Here is a 15,340-nt window from a genome sequence, read left to right as displayed (position 1 = left end):
AAGTACCAGAGCCGCCGTCTCCATACACGAACGACAAGGATCTGGGCCTCCTCTCCGTTCCCGTGGCCTCGTTCGTGCCTTGCAGCAGAGCTGCAGCCCCGGGCAGCAAGGCGGAGATGGGCAAAGCAGCTGCCTCCACCCCAGAGGCTCCCTTGTCCCCCGAGAGCCGCCAAGCCACGGCTGCCCCTCTTTCCCACACGGACTCGCCATCCCCAGAGCCAGAGCATGTCCCGGAGGGCGTGGAGGAGCCACCAGGTGTGGAGGAGCGCGCTCTGGGCCCTGCCCTGGCTGTGTGACCCAGCCCTGTCCCTCTGCACTCTTTCTTTGCTGTCTATTTATTGACAAGATATTTTATTGAGCAGTGGTGGCAGCGGCAGCTGCTCTGGATTATTTAATGGGGGGGAGGGCGGGTGCCGGGCTGCTTTGTACAGGTCATTTTAAAGTAAACCAATGAATCTGAGAGCAGCCGGGAGGCTCCCTGTGGTGGCGTCCCTTCCCCTGCTGGACCGTAGGGGTCGGCGGAGCCCCCACTGGTGGAAACAGGGGCTTCCCCCTGTGGTCCCTTCCCCTGCCAGACTGGAGGGGTTGGCTAGACTCCTACTTCTGCCTACTGGCAGAACTGGAGGCTTCCCCCTGTGAGCCCCCATCTCTCCCAGGGACCATGCTGTCTGAGTCTGTCTCCTATAAGCAAGCAATAGTGTGAAGCTGCCTCTCCACCCCTCCCTCCTCGAGCGCTGGACTTGGCTGCGGGGGGGCCTGCAGTAGCGTCTCCATCCTGCTTCTCCTGGGTGACGTTCCTCCTGTGTCGACTGTTTCCACACCTGTCCTCGCAGACCACTGAGGCCTCCTCTGGCCCGTTGACCTGCTCGCTGCTGCCTGTACCCTGCCCAGAAAGACCGTTCCTTATGGATCCTCCATCATCCTCGGCTGGTTCTGTTTACTGTTTCGGCACGCAGCCTTTCGACGCGTGCTGGCCTAAAGCCGCCTGCTTCTGCCAGCAGCTTTGTTCCACTCTCCTGCGCTGTCCCCACCGTGGCCAGCCAGGTGTGAGGGCTGCGGGACCTCTGGAGTTCATCATCGGTTTTTTATTTTGTTTTTTTAACCAATGTTTACTGGGCCTCCACAACTCATCACTTGTATCTGACACGACACTACAGCCTCGGGCAGGGCCGCAGCCTTGCTGGTCTCCAGGAGCCACCCCTTTTGGAACTGGGCCAGTCCAGTGGACTGGAGCTTCTCCCTGTGGACGTGGAGGGCTGGATCAGTGAAGACTGCCACACCCTGGGTGCAGGGGCTGCACCTGCCTGCTCCATGTTGGTGTTTGCTCCTCATCTCAGTGTTCTCTGTTCTCCCTGCACAGCACCCAGGCGGGCGGTGGCTCCAACCTTGACAGAAGCCTCTAGCTGCCCACTGGTGTGGTCATGGCCTCTGGATGTGGAGGGTGGGAGGGTCGCGTGCAATGGAACCGCAGCCACGGGTGAGCAGGGAGGGGGCCTTGTCCTTGCAAAGCTGCCTGGAAGAGCAGCAAAGGTTGCAAACGTGCAATATGCTTGCAGCAAGGGGCAGGGGGAGGGGTGCTGAGACCTGGGCCCCTGTGGCCCACCGCAGTGGGGAGGGAGGTGAGCAGCAAGCACCCACCCACAGAGGGAGGGCTGAGGAGAAAGGCAAAGCCCTCCTCGGAGCTGCACTGGGAGCTCCTTTCTCCAGCAGCAAAAGCACTTTCCTCCAAGTCTCAGGCCCTCCTACCAGCAAGGAGCTGGGGCACGTTCCTGTCCCCCCTTGCCCTGCCACCCCTCAGAAGCCAGCCAGACCCCTGGGAGATTTCTCAGCGCTGTACTTAAGGGCCAGGGCCCAGCAGGACTGTGGCACTGCTGTTCTGCTTCTCCTCAAGCTCAATCCCTGGCACTCGTGTGACCGCTCTGCGGTGTCTGTGCTACTTCTTCCCACTGCACATCTGGGCAGTTGTCTCTGCTCGTTCATGATTGTGGCCCTCCCCCAGTCTTACCCATGTGGCATATGCTCTCTTGCCGAGAGGCAGCTTCTCTCTGAAGTTACCCACCTAAGTTGAGGTTTTGGTGACCTAAGTCCTTGGGAAAGCAGGCCAAAATAGAGGCGAGTGAGGCTGCCCAGAGCCCCCAGCACCCTCCATTCCCTGGGAAAGGGTATGAGGTCAAGGTGAGGGACAGCTGTGCTGTGCTTCAGCATGACCTACAAACCTCCAGCTCCTGCCTGCCATTGCAGACCTGTAGCCACAACTCTATCAGCGTAGCTTGGAGGAGCGGATGGGGTCACTGCCTGGCACAGGCATAGACACTTCTGCTCCTGCTGAGGGGGTCAGGAAGGTTGTTGTAGGGCACCAAAGAAATGCTGGTCTCTGGGGATGGTCAAGCATTGAAACGGGCCCCGTAGGATGGGTGATCCTGCCCTGAGTAGGGGGCTGGACTAAGTGACCTCAGGAGGGCCTTTCCAGCCTGACTTTCTGATGATCCTAAATGCCCATCTCTGAATAGGTGGAGATGTTTCGAGGTAGGGTCTGAGATCCTGTCTGGGACTGTGCGTTGGGGCCTTGTCAGCATGCAAGATCCCTGTCACCCCCACTCGCTGACTTGGGTGTTTGAAGTGCACTGGGCCCAGGGGTGGGGGCAAAGGGCTAAACTTGTTCTTGGAGATCAGCTGTAGCAGCAGCGCTTTGCTGCTCATGCTGTTGGCTCTTCCCTGGGACAGTTTGCTGCCAAGAGCAGGTGCGATTGCAGTAGGACAGTACCCACACTTGAATACTGAAACCTTGGGCAGGAAGAACAGGTCTCCCCCTTCCCCCAGCAACATTCCAAGCTGGTGCTGGCAGCGCGGAGGAATTAGCTGGGAAATGCCTCTGATCAAGCTCCACCTTTTCCACTTGGAATTGGTGGCATCTGCCCCAGCAGCCTACGAGGAGACTTCCCTCCTCCAGTTGCTGCTTGGGGACTGACTAGGTGGGGAGTAGTTGAAGTGCTGGCCTGCAGCGTTTTGAATGCGCCTCCGGCTGCTCTGGACAAAGGGGCAGCTCTAAGCTGCAAGAAAAAGGCCAAGCAAATGGCTTTGACCAGTGACTAATTTTTAGACTACCATTCCCTTCTCAACCTCGCATCCTGGCTCAGCTGCCACAGACCAACGCAGCCAGGTCGGGAACCTCTGGTGCTGGGAGGCACTGAAGTGGGTTGGAGGCTCTGCGGAGTCCCAGGACGAGTCTCCGCAGCCAGGCAGAGTGGGCGCTTTCCGAGTAGGCAGAGGGGATAGGGGTTATTCTATTTTTACAGAGAACTATGCTGTGAATAGTGCAATGAAAGGGCATTTCCGCCTTTTCCTTTCGGGTTTTCACTCCCTTTGTGACACTAATGCTGGTCCCACACACTCCTGAGAACAGCCCCTTCTTTTGTTTTGTTTTTCTCCCTTTGATTAACCCTGTAGTAAACCAAACAAGCCCTTCCCATTTCTGGTGCTACTGAGCTGCTACGGGGGCACAGTGCCGCTACCGCCTGTCCAAAAGCTGGTCATTCAGCCGCTAGTTCCCGAGTTGGAGACATTTTGGTTCTGACCCTTGCTCCTGTTAAAATAGTGACTCTGCTACTTTCCTCACCCCCACCTCCAGTCTCCTCTCACACTGTATACAGGTGGCATTTTTCAATGTGAATCCAAAGCTTGTCAGGTCCTCAGCATTTTTTTTTTTGTTTGGTTTTTGGCCTTTTAGGTTCTTTTCCTTGTGATAATGCTGTATTTAAAGAGAATATTTAAGTGTAAAAATAAAGAAATGCTCAAACTTGCACTATGTAATGTTCCTTTTGATAAAGCACAAAACAAAATCACATGGGTCCTTTCTGAGCAGCTGAGGTGAGTCTGCCTTGGAGCTGGGGCAGAGGCTTGGACAGCTCAGTCATACTGCAAGCATGGTTGGGAGCGAGTTTGCGCAGACCTCGTGTCTCATCCTTTAAGCACCTCTAGAGTTAAGCTGTGGCCTGGTCATACCTCCAGAATAACAAAAGCAGCCTCCCACTCGCATCCTTTAGCTTAATAGAGAAGCTGTTTCTTAGTGTGAGATGAGGTAACGGTGCTCTAATGACTCACTGTGTGCTACAGGTTAGTTGTACCCTAGGCTTCCTGTCGCACCATTGCATTGTTGTTCTAAATGGCTGCGCTCTCAGGAGCCCTGAATCGCAATGCCAGAGACCAGGGGTATGCCATGCAGGATCTGGTTGGACAAACACAAGACACCTCTGGAATTGTTCCCTTTAATCGAACACAGACAGAACCACAGATGTAAGAATATTTACTGGAAAGACAGTCTGTTCATGCATTTTTACTGTAATAAATAATGTAACTTGTAAGCCACTAGAAAGTTAAAAGGTTTGGTTTATAATCCCTTAGTTGCATCCTCTGCAAGGGACAGTAAAGTACACAAAGAAGAAGCCTTCACTGATCACCCTTCTAGCCGCCTCTGATGTTAAGCAGAAAGTTCAGGGCCAAAAATCACAAAACTGTCCTAAACAGAGCAGGTCAGTGCTGTTTGGTGTTCCCATTTATGGCAGCAAAGGTGCAGCCTGCACTTTAAGGCCCAGTGATATCTATACAAAGCAGGACTCGGCCTCCTGTGTTCACTGGGAACGCCAGAACCAAGCCCCATTACAGAGCTTCCCAAACTCAAAGCTGTTACTGTGTCCCTAAGCAGTCTGTCTTGTTTCCAGCAGGAAGCCAAGGGAGAGAAAACAAATGGCAATTTAAGCCGCAATAAGATTTCAAAGGAACAGAGAAGTAAAAAAAACACAACAAAACCCACAACTGAACAGAGATCTGGATCTGAACATTAAGATATCACTGGCCCATGTGTAAAGTCACAAGCTATGGTGCCCCTCTTCCCCTCCCCTTCAACATTTCTTTACACCTAAAAGTTTCAGCAACTCAAAATAAACTAAGCTTTGTTTCCTGTAAGGAGCACTGCCCCGGACAGGAGCAGCAGTGAACCTGTTAATAAGATATCAGTCTAAAGTTTGTGCGTGCAGGAGAGATTTGCTTTCTCCCTTGGAAAGGGCTCTTCGCTTAAACTGCTGTGGCTTGAGGGGCAACAGCAGCACAGCCAGTCCTTTCTGACTGTTGCAAGGACACAACCAGCTTTCCAATACCATGAAAGGTGTGGATGGGTGCAGTCCTGAACCACAGACTGCATCAGCCCTGTGAGGCCTGCCTCCACGCACTGCCAAGACAGGCAAACATAAGCCACTGGGAGCCAGAGTAGATTCCTGCCCCTCAGGGGCTCAAGTGCATCAGGAAAGGTGATCGAAGTGCTCATCTCTGGCACAGGAGGAAAGACATAGCTCCCATGGACATGTCATTTAGAGTTGGATTTCCAGGCCTGGAGGGAAGCAAGAGGTTTCTTGCTAGCTCCAGGCTGCTGATCTGCACTGCAAACCCTTCAAGTCCATCACAGCCGACGGCACTGGCAATGAGCTGAGATGGGAAGCTAGTGCTAGTTCGAGAGCAGCCGCCCAGGACAACCACCACTCACTCCTTGGCTGCCTGGTAGTTGGTGGACAGCAGGACCATGCTGTGGGCCAGCAGTGAGGCCTCTGAATCTGAAAGCATAAAGGCACCCTCAGGCTCCAGTGCTGGGAACCAGGTCTGCAGCATTTACAAGGGAAGGCCCCATTTGTCCCAGCCATGGTACAAGCAGTAGCAGGTGATAACTCGGGTAACCACATTTTATCCACTAATTTAACAAGGGCTCCTGAAACAGCTGCTGTTACAGCAAATGCTTGCTGACAGTGCAGGCAGTTCAGTACCCCCTGAAGCGTGCCCTGGGACCATACTGCCCTCTGATGTGTAAAAGCACTGTTGCTCTTCCATCTCCCAAATGCTTGCATCCCTGATGCGATGCCCAAGACCAGCCCGGCCAGATGGGCATCACACGTAAGGAACGGACAGCCGAAAAGGAAGAGGAGCGCAGGCAACTTTACCTTTCAGCATGCAGGACAGCTTCAGCCACTGGTCCAGCCATTCTCTGCATTCTGCTGGGCTGAGGCGGGTGGAGTTCAGGCCACGGACATAACAGGCCTAATATCCATACAGGGACAGTCAGGCAGGCAGATAGGACCTGCTGATTCTCCCCTTGCCCCCAACCTGAAGATCTGTCTCAGCTCCTTGTGCATCTCTGAGCAATTTAAAGACCCAGAAACCCATTTCCCTACCTTCCATCCAGCACTGGCTGAGAGGCAGGACAAAGCCCCATCTTGTGATCCCACTGAAATCAAGCAAAGAATCTGCTGGGATTTGAACCCCAGAGGGATTACTGAGTGACCTCAGAGTGGAGAACCTGTGACCTATTCATCCCACGGGACATAAATTCTATCAGGGAAGGCAAGTGCCACTTTGGATTCTGCTAAAGACCAAGAGAAAGGAGAGGGTAGCGTGTTTCCACCCATGGGATTTGGGGAGCCTCTCACACTGGCTGAGCCACAGAACAGAGCTTAGGAAGGTGGGAGCTGTCCTCACCCTGTTCACTTCCTCATCAGAGAGCTCCTTCACTCCCAGCTTCAGCATGGCCCGGTCTAGGTGCTGGATCTCCTGCACGTGATTCTGCAGCCGGTACCTCAGGAAAATGGTCGGCAAGTGAGGCGTCAGGAACAGGACGCGGCTCAAGGCTTTCTGAGACAAAAGTGTGAAAAAGAGGGCAGCTGAGATGGTGTGGATGTCTTGAGCAAACCCACACTACCCAGGGAAGAGCATGGGAGGAGGGGCAGAGCCAAGGGCAGTCTAGGAGCTGATCTAGACTCTCAGAGACAACTGTCTAGGGCAGCTTCAAGCACAGAGACGATATGAGCAGCTGCCGATGGCATCTTGTCCGACCAGCCCTTGCAGGGCGCAGGGACAAGCATACAAACAAGCTACAAAGTAGTGAAAGTGGGACTTCCCAGCTTCGGCAGTAATAGCCCATGCATACACTCTTACCCTGGAGTTAAATGAAAAGTGTAAACCTGCAGCTTACCCCCTTTACTAGACTACTGAAATGCTGCTATTCCCTTAGCTAACAGCTCAGCCCCCCTGCAGGGTGAGGTGCTTACCAAGCTAACAGCTCAGCCCCCCTGCAGGGTGAGGGGCTTTCCCCCTGCCAGATGCGCAGCCTGTTCAAGCCGAGGGGATGTCCTGAGAACAAACTTCTCACAGCGTGAAGCTCAGCCACCCCTGGATGGGAACCTTGCTGCACCTGAAAGAGCCCAGCGTTCCTGCTGTATATCAGAGTCCTCTATGCTTCCCTTGGATAGAAGAGCAGCCTGACCCACATGCTGGGGATGTAGCAGGGCATCCTGGAAATCTAACCTGGCCCAGACCTGGCTTTGTTTTCTCAGCGTTTCTAAGGCCAGCCCCCAAAGTACAGCTGCACTACTCTCATCCCATGACAAAGCAGAAATTCATAGGTCTGGCTGAAATCACCTTGAACCAGCAAGTCCAAGAAATTGTCCACCACTCCCTTCACATTCTCCCCTCCATAAATCAGTGCAAACTGGGTCTCTTGGTGAAGCATGGTTGTGGCAAGGAAGCTTCTCTTCGGGAAATGTCACTTCCAAAACTCTTGTCTTCCAGCAAAGGTGCAACCTCTTGGGGCTTTCGGATTTTCCTCTACTGAGTTCTGAGTACAGGGTGTTTTGGAAGATTAGAACAAGAAATATCAGAAGAGCAGAATTTCAGTCTGACCCGGCCAGCAACTGAAACAGGCAGCTTGGAAAACAAGATATGAGACACCCTTGTCTTGAAGAGGATTTGGTTTGTTTCCAAAGTAAAGGTCATAGAGAATTAAGACAAATGTGGCCTCCATCCCTGTCAAAATCCAAGCTGGACACCTAGGACAAGGAAGCAGGACATTTCAGATGCTTCATGCGCCTCTGGGCCAACATCTGCCATGACTCAGGCCACAGACAGACCTAACAATTCTGTACTGGCACTGATAATGTAATCTCTCATGATACAAGCTGCTACATCTGCTGTCTTCTGTAGAGACATAGGTGTACCAAACCCATGGTAACTTTTTAAACTCTGGGTTATTTACCATATTTTCTCAAATCCAAGATGAGATTTTTCCACCCCCCATTCAACAAGGGAGAAGTATCATCTTGCATTCAAGCACCTGCCATGGGCAGGTGGCTGTTGTGGCTCTGGGCCTGTAGCCAGAGCTGGAGCCAGCCACAGCCACTGCCTGGCCAGGGTCAGGACCAGGGTGCCACCACAGTTGCTGCCTGGCTCAGGCCAGGGTAGAAGCTGTCACTGATGCCAGAACCACCAGGGAGGGTAAGTGGCAATGGTGCTGGAGTGGAAGGGGTGGGGGTCAGGCTGCTTGCCCACTCACTCTTCTGCTTGCCCTCTTGCTGCTGCTTTCCCTGCTGCAACAGTGGGGGGATAAATTCAAGACAATCCTCCAATAATTAGATTCTACATATGGGAAATTACAGAAAGATTATGATCTGTTATGTATAAAATCTAATTATTGGGAGGGTATCTTGAATTCAAAGTTGTGTTGGTTTCAAGTAAATATGATACGCTGCTTTACATTCACTTATGCTACCATCGAAACCTGCAGAAGTAAGTTACGTCATTGCTGATGTGAACACCTGTATGGCAGCTCCTTTTTTAAAAGAAGTTGCAAGTTAGGTCTCTGCAGCTTTGCAGTGATCCCAGTGGAGTAGATCAAGCAACACTCCAGTGACTGAGCTTGGGTAGGCACAGCCAAGCCAGGTCAGGGATCACTAGCAGCTGTCAGTGCAGGCTGCAAGCCCACCTGAGAAGCTGGGTCAGCCAGATCCTGAAGTTTCCCTCCCTTACCTTGGTGCACAGCCTTTGCATCGGGTCCCGGATCTGCTGGTCAGCTACAAACTGGGTGGCCCGGGCCAAACCATCGATGATGTCTGGGTATGCCTCTCTCCGCATGCCATGGTAAATGTTCAGAAACTCAACCTGCTGCTTTGGTGTCCAGAAGTAATGGATCAGCAATTGTCTTGGGAAAAGGTAGCTTGGAGAGAGAAAGCAAGTGGAGCGACTGTTGGAAGGGTGCAAGCCAGAATGACTGAAAACAGGCAAAAATCCAATAACTCCAATTCAGCAAGGATGGTGCCATATAGGGAAATGAGCAGCAACCACTCTGGGATCTGCCGTGTGGTGGGGAACAAGGACTTGATCTCCAGTCCCTTGCTCTGCAAAACTGCAAGGGCTACTGCTTGAGCCAACTGGCCCTTGACCTGGTAAAGACCCTTTTGGCCCATTTGGAAGCAACATACATGGGCTTTGGCAGGCCTGTCTAGACAGCTTCAGCTGTGACCTCAGGTCAGGAGTATGTGGATAGAAAGGCCCTCAGAAGTCTGATGACAGTTGTGTTAAAAAAGAGAGCGATGCACTGAAAAGTAGCCCTATCCTCACAGAAATAGAAGGCAGACAGTCTATCAGGCACTTGAGTGTATTTAATCAAAAGAGCCTAGCAGAATCTCCACATACAGCTGGGACAAGAGCAAGGAGGTGGGAGAACTGGGTAACAAACAGCACTTGCAGAGTGGAGGGAGGACAGCTGGAAAGGGAGTCAGGAAGTCTGGACCCTTGCAAGGAGTCCAAGAGAACTCGTTCTTGATGGCAAATCTACTTGGACGTGACGGAGCATCACAAATGCCAACATGGTCTGCAGCGTTCATCAGGTTACAATGAAAGACATAGGCATGGGGCAGGGATTTTAAGAATCCTCAGGCAAAAATAAACCCGTCTGATTTGTTAATACATATTTATTTTTGCTGCAAGGGGACACTGAAAACACGTAACCCTGCATAGTCGTATGTAGTGAGCAGAGACCATCCCGAGAGATGCAAGGGGTCTCCTGTGGAGGAGAACCTAGGAATGGAAACTTAATATGCACAGGAGGAGGGAAAAAATCAATTTGATAGAAAATTTCAGATCCCAGGTAATGTCTGGTGCCCAGACAATGACAGATAGACAGGAAACAGGCTGCCCTTCCTTTCTGTGTTTGCTCAATTTAGACAAGCAATTGAACAACTCAAGTGGGGTGAAAAATTATCTGACTGGGAAACTATAGTTTGACTGAATACAAGTGTTGCTTTAATGGCTGCAAAAATAGTCTCTGGAGGAACAAAGACAGCTGTTCTGTAGCAACCCCCCTCATTGGGCTGCCAAGAATAGCACAAGCGTCATCTGAGAAACAGAAAAAGAAACGCCAAGAGAAGGCAAGAGTCAGCTCCAGTTCCTAATGACTACAATCCTCGTTTGAGCCTCTATTCAGGACAAGGCCCTGGCCCTAGCATGGTTGGGGGGGGTTGGGGGGATGGTTGGGAAGGATGTACTTACATCAGCACCAAGACGAAGTAGTTGGCAAAAGGTGGAAGGGAGAGCAGTGATACTGGAATGGCCTTGATCAGATCCCTGCGAAACTGCACAAGAAGTAAAACAACGATTAGCAGCCGGCAAGCGAGTGAAACCCAAGTGGCAGTTGGGGGTGGGGCGGGGAAGAGATGGCCTCCAACCCACCACCTTCTCTCTAACCCTGCTCTCAGTGAGAAATGCTCAGTAACAGGCCCAGCAGTGTTATACACCAGATCCAGCTACCAGGCTGCCTTGGGTTAAACAGTCAGCTGACCCACTCATAAACCAAAACGCCGTCTGGGGTGGTGGGCAGCAGAGATCCTAGAACAGGGAACTCCCTTGACTGAAGCACGTGTGATGAGGATGAGTTTGCCCATCAGGCTTGGAGAATGCAGTCAAAACAACTGACTCTTGGAGAAATTCAGCACAACTTACAGATACTGAAGAACCTCAGAAGCTGGACCCACCTGTCTCAGTCTCTCCATGTCTCTGTAGGGAAGCTGCTGAAAACTGATCCCCTGATGGGCCATGTTAATCTTTATTTTTCTGATTTCTATTGCCTCCAAAAACAATGCCTTAAATCCTGTGCAGAATACAGAGAGAACCTTCAAGCCTTGCGCTGAGCACAGCCCCATCCAGCTCAAGCAAAAAAAAGCCCCTTTGCAAACTTTTACCTCCCCTTTAGTTTGCCTGCTGACAGCAGTGTGTGACAGTATAGTGGGATGCATCATGCATGGTCTCATGCATGCCACAATTGACAGTTGTGTGAGAGGCGAGATGGAGAAGTGGAATCAGCATCTAACCCAGTCCATCAAAAGCAGCAGCCAGAATGTGAGAGGGAGTTGGTGAGAGGAAGCCAAAAGCTTTACGTTGCAGATGTACTTTGAATCATCAAAATGTCGTATAGAGAGGAAGGCAAGAGGTTTTTCATCTCCTTTCCTCCCCCTCCCCTCTTCAGAGGTAAGGACTACTTCTCCCGGTGACTTTGCAAACTCTGACTTCAGCCAAGATGACAACTGCCAGAGCAGATCGGCGCAACAGTCAGTGAAACCTGAGCGCCTGGTTTGGAACGGGCTGGCAATGTTTCAGAATAACCGTGTTAAAAGACTGAAGAAGAAACTCTCCTTTGTAGGGCAGACTGCAACAGTGGTGCTCAGCCTTTTTTTTTTTTTTTTTTTTTTTTTTGAGTGGGCCAAACCTTCAAACCAGAAATGAGCCAAGGGCCACATGGACAAGCATAGTTCTACCCTGTGTTAATACATTAAGTAATATCAGAAAGGGAAATGTAATATTTTTAGTACTTTTAGGTTCATCAATACAAAGTAAGAAATTCAGTATTCTGTAGCATTATTTAATTTTTTCTACAACTAATTAACTAGTGCCCTGCGCAGCAGCAGGGATTGAGGCTGATGATTGGCCTGTAACGAGCCGACTGGTTTCCAGGTTCTTAGCATTGATGGGGGATTGCTGGGGCTCAGGCCTGTGGGAGGGGAGGGGAGGACAGGACAGGAGGACACTGCCCAGCTGACAGTGCCATCCCTTACCTCAGCTCCCCACGCTTTCCCACTACCCTACCAGCGTCTCCTGAAGGAAGAGCTCTGTGCTTTGAGGACCGGGGGAAGCGGCACCATGCTCTGCTGCACAGCACGGGGGTTTGCTCAGAAATAACTTACTGCTGTTTTCCAGTGCTCGTCAGCACATCTGTGCAACTCCAGAGCCCAGCACCTGAGCGCTGGGGTAGAAGGCGTGTTCGTTCACGCGCCTTGGATACCGGGGTAAGTAGGATGCACCCGTGTTGGTGTAAGGGGCACCTACCTCGGTGGGACGTGGCGTAGAGCAGGTAGAAGCGGGGGAAGCGCCTCTCCAGGAACCGCTCGTACCGGCCGCTGGCGCGCTTCACGGTGCTGAGCAGGGCGCTGAGGAGCGGCCGCGGGTCGGGCTTGGAGGACAGCGGCCTGCGGCAGAAGGGGACTTGCAGACAACCCGCCCCGCCCCACTCCCACTCCGGGGTGACGGGCCGGGCCGTTGGTGGGGGATGGAAACGGCCGTAACGGCTGCTGAGGGGAGGGGAGGGGAGGGGGGAGCTGGGGGCTCGGCTCACCTCACCGCCCCGCGGCCGGGCAGCCAGGCGGACCCCGCCCGCGGTAACAAGCGCAAAGCGCTCCAGCAACCGTTCAGCCTGGGCAGCGCCATCTTGGGCCGCCGCGAGGGCAAAGGGCAAAGGGCAGCGCCGGACTCGAGGATTGGTTGGAAATGGCGGCGCCTTCCCCACTCCCCACCCCACTTCCTGGCACGTGACCATAGGCGGAAGTGGCGCGGAGCGAAGAGGCGGGAGCGGTTTCCCTGCGCCTTCCTGGCACGTGACTGCAGGCGGAAGTAGGGTGAGGCGGGCACATGGGCTCGGCACGCGCGCGCTCCGGCCGGTTATCGTCCTTCGGGACCTTTACACGCCGCGGCCGTCACGTCCGCGCGGGCTCCGGGCCTGGCGACCTGCGGAGCTGCACGAGCTCCCCCAGGGGGAGGAGTTGCCTCCTTCTGCTCTCCTGTCCCGCGCGTCGCTCCTGGGACAGGCCCCGCTGTGTGTCAGGCCGGCTGCCCCCAGGCGCCCTCCCTTAACCCCGGGGCTTCAGTCAAGTAGAGCCCAGTTGTTAGGGGACTCCCCATTCCCGTCCCTGGAAGGGTACGTATTGTACGTGAAGAAAATATAGGTTCTTTGGGTAGATGTGATACTTATTATTAGACCAACTATGTAGTTGGGGGGAAAAAGGTCTTTGCAAGCTTTTGGGCACAAACGCCCTTCTTCAGGCATTGGAGACTTGCCGTTATAAAGAAGAAAATACAACATTTCGGTCCTCCCGCAACTAAAATATGCACTGCAGGTGGAGGACAGAAGAGACTGAAACATCCGCCATTCCCTGAGCTCCGTGCGGGCGGAGGAATGGTCAGGTGCCACGTGCCTGTGTGATCCCAACAGGCTGCAGGGGAAGGCAGTGAACAGATCAGGTAAACCAGGTTCCCTCTGAATCTGATCAGAGGGGAAAAATCCTCCATGGCCTGAATTCTGGTGAGCAGGTTCACCCTAAATATGAGCAAAACTCATCCAGTGGTACCAGGGCAGGTTTTCTACCTCAGAGTTTCCCAAACCTTTTCTATTATGTACCCCCTTTCCAGATTAACCAGCTGCCTGCACGCCGCCCCTACCAGCATATGGTTTATATTTTAACCCCTTAAATGCCAATTATAATGAAAATTAAATCCGCTATTACACAATTTCTCCTGTGTACCCCCTCACGCAGAGATGCTTTGTATACCCACAGGGGTACATGTACCTCAGTTTGGGAACCCCTGCTCTATCTCTTCTGAGCAGGGTCCTGCCCAGTTTCGTATCTAGTCTCCAATTCCAGTGTCTTATTTCAGAGGAAGGTGAAGTGGGGGTGAGGGATGGAAACTGAGAAGCCTGATCTGAAAACATACAACTTTGGCTTGTTCTGCTTGGCTCCTTCCTTTGTTACAGGGGCTAAATTTCTATCCCAGCTTTTACCCTGTAGTAGTCTATCACGCTGGGTAGCAACATGCCTATCACTGAGTGAAAGAAGGGAGCGTGGATAACACGCTCCAGCGTGAGTGGCTGTAGGCCAGCTGAGACTGGGGACCATTCCTCCATGGTATCCATGAAAAGGCTGAGATGGTAGCGTGGTCGCACCCTAATCATCCCTTGCCCTGTTCCCCTGTACCTCTCAAGGGTAGCACATTCAGCAATTTGCTTATCGGAAGAAACACACAGAAGCTTGTCGGTTGTATCAGTAGCCTCCAGGTCATCGATTGTTCACATCCCACTTCATGAGGTTTTCTGGTTGGCACTGACCAACGATACTCGGTGCTGTATTTCTCCGGCTGATGGAACAGATGACTGACATCTTATCAGTGCTGCACGTACCTCAAAAATGTGCAGCCATGCCAGTTTTGGCTGTAATCTGTTTGAAAAATGGTCCCTTTGAAGCAAAGTCCAGTGTGTCACATGCATTAATTGCCTGGGTGGTACTTGAGGTTTTACCAAATGACTTTTTAATTTAGTATCCTTGACTGATAGCATTTGTTTGGGGTGAATATAACTCACTGTACCCAAGATCAGATAGTTACCTGTATTGGGAGAATGCCCTTGATCAAAGTTTCTCATCTCCAATTAATTCCCTGCTAATAACCACCTTGTCAGGTCATCAGTTACTGTAGCACAGAGATAGAATCAATTATGCTTGGGAGAAAATTATTGTTAACTTCTCCAGCCTCTTTCAAGTAGCTCTGCCCCATGCCAGGCGGTCCAAGGCAAGTGTGAAGTACCCTTATCTTATTGGGTGGAGGCACTTGTTATATAGAGAGGGGAGAGCAGGCTGTGCTGTTCTCTTCTGGGAACTGCAAGCTAAGAGTCTGCCCGGTTCACAAAATGACTAACAAACAGCCCATAAACCAGAGTCCTCCGGCCTGCGAAATGGGTAAGTAATGCAACACGAGGAAGATCTAGAGGGTCCATTTCCTTCGGTTGTAGGAGGCCTTGCCAAACTATGGAATCATCTGTGTGTGGAGCACTTTGTTTTTCAACTAAGAATAAATCTCTTGGGGGGGTCATCCCCCCCAGCTCCATTCTACTCGCTATTCAGGGATCGGCTCTAGGGAAGTGCCTTTGCTTAGATGTCTAATGAAGCTACTGGCTGTTCTTCCAAATTATCCTTTCTAAACCTTTTTGGAGGTTTTGAAATAAATCTGCATGTTTCATAACATAAATCTGGGGGGATCAGGAAGAAACTCCCTGGGTGAAAGCTAGTTCTTAACTACTTCGATTTTCTTTACCTGCCTCTGAAGCATCAGTGTTGGCTACTGTTGGAGATAGGACACTATCTGTCTAGATAAACCTTGGCCTTGATCCAGCCCAGTCAATCCTGTTCCTAGCTGTTCTAACAGGGTGATG

General features: G+C 51.9%; 3 protein-coding genes across 5 annotated transcripts in view; 2 read left to right on the top strand and 1 right to left on the bottom strand.

Annotated features, from left to right (window-relative positions):
• The window catches only part of CSRNP2 (cysteine and serine rich nuclear protein 2), a 26,030-nt gene extending 21,911 nt beyond the window's left edge, over positions 1-4,119 (top strand). The window contains exon 7 of the mRNA XM_025213416.1: positions 1-4,119. This exon is cut by the window's left edge and continues 5 nt beyond it. Within this exon, the coding sequence (XP_025069201.1) occupies positions 1-296 (296 nt within the window). The 3' untranslated portion in view covers positions 297-4,119.
• Positions 4,120-4,249: 130 nt separating this feature from the next.
• Positions 4,250-12,607, bottom strand: LETMD1 (LETM1 domain containing 1). Of its 2 annotated transcripts, none has more exons than XM_025213413.1 (8): positions 12,479-12,607; positions 12,193-12,332; positions 10,845-10,960; positions 10,363-10,445; positions 8,842-9,028; positions 6,520-6,672; positions 5,985-6,081; positions 4,250-5,603 (listed from the first exon to the last, which is right to left on the bottom strand). In XM_025213413.1, exons 1-8 carry the CDS (start codon positions 12,568-12,570, stop codon positions 5,533-5,535), a joined length of 939 nt encoding a protein of 312 aa, XP_025069198.1. In that variant the 5' UTR covers positions 12,571-12,607; the 3' UTR covers positions 4,250-5,532. The 2 variants fall into 2 exon arrangements, with proteins under 2 accessions (XP_025069198.1, XP_025069199.1); XM_025213414.1 differs by lacking the exons at positions 4,250-5,603; positions 5,985-6,081 and adding exons at positions 6,197-6,268; positions 7,132-7,231 and having other exon boundaries at positions 6,520-6,674.
• A 130-nt stretch (positions 12,608-12,737) lies between these two features.
• SLC11A2 (solute carrier family 11 member 2) overlaps positions 12,738-15,340 on the top strand; it is a 34,189-nt gene continuing 31,586 nt past the window's right edge. The window contains exon 1 of one of the 2 annotated variants that reach the window (XM_006031712.3): positions 12,738-12,758. The gene's annotated coding sequence lies outside the window, so the exon portion shown is untranslated. Of the gene's footprint in view, positions 12,759-13,034; positions 13,058-15,340 lie in introns of those variants that run through there. The other variant, XM_006031713.3, reaches the window with a different exon arrangement.

This window comes from Alligator sinensis, unplaced genomic scaffold, assembly GCF_000455745.1.
Source record: "Alligator sinensis unplaced genomic scaffold, ASM45574v1 scaffold551_1, whole genome shotgun sequence".
Lineage (NCBI taxonomy): Eukaryota > Metazoa > Chordata > Crocodylia > Alligatoridae > Alligator > Alligator sinensis.
This window is presented reverse-complemented; position numbering and strand designations above follow the sequence as displayed.

Excerpts from the sequence above, each read along its gene's own strand:
- LETMD1 (XM_025213413.1), bottom strand. The coding sequence starts at position 12,570 with ATGGCGCTGCCCAGGCTGAACGGTTGCTGGAGCGCTTTGCGCTTGTTA. Across the intron at positions 9,029-10,362 it reads TACTTCGTCTTGGTGCTGAT|CTACCTTTTCCCAAGACAAT; the intron begins GTAAGTACATCC and ends TCTCTCTCCAAG. Across the intron at positions 6,082-6,519 it reads CTGATGAGGAAGTGAACAGG|GCCTGTTATGTCCGTGGCCT; the intron begins GTGAGGACAGCT and ends TATGGATATTAG.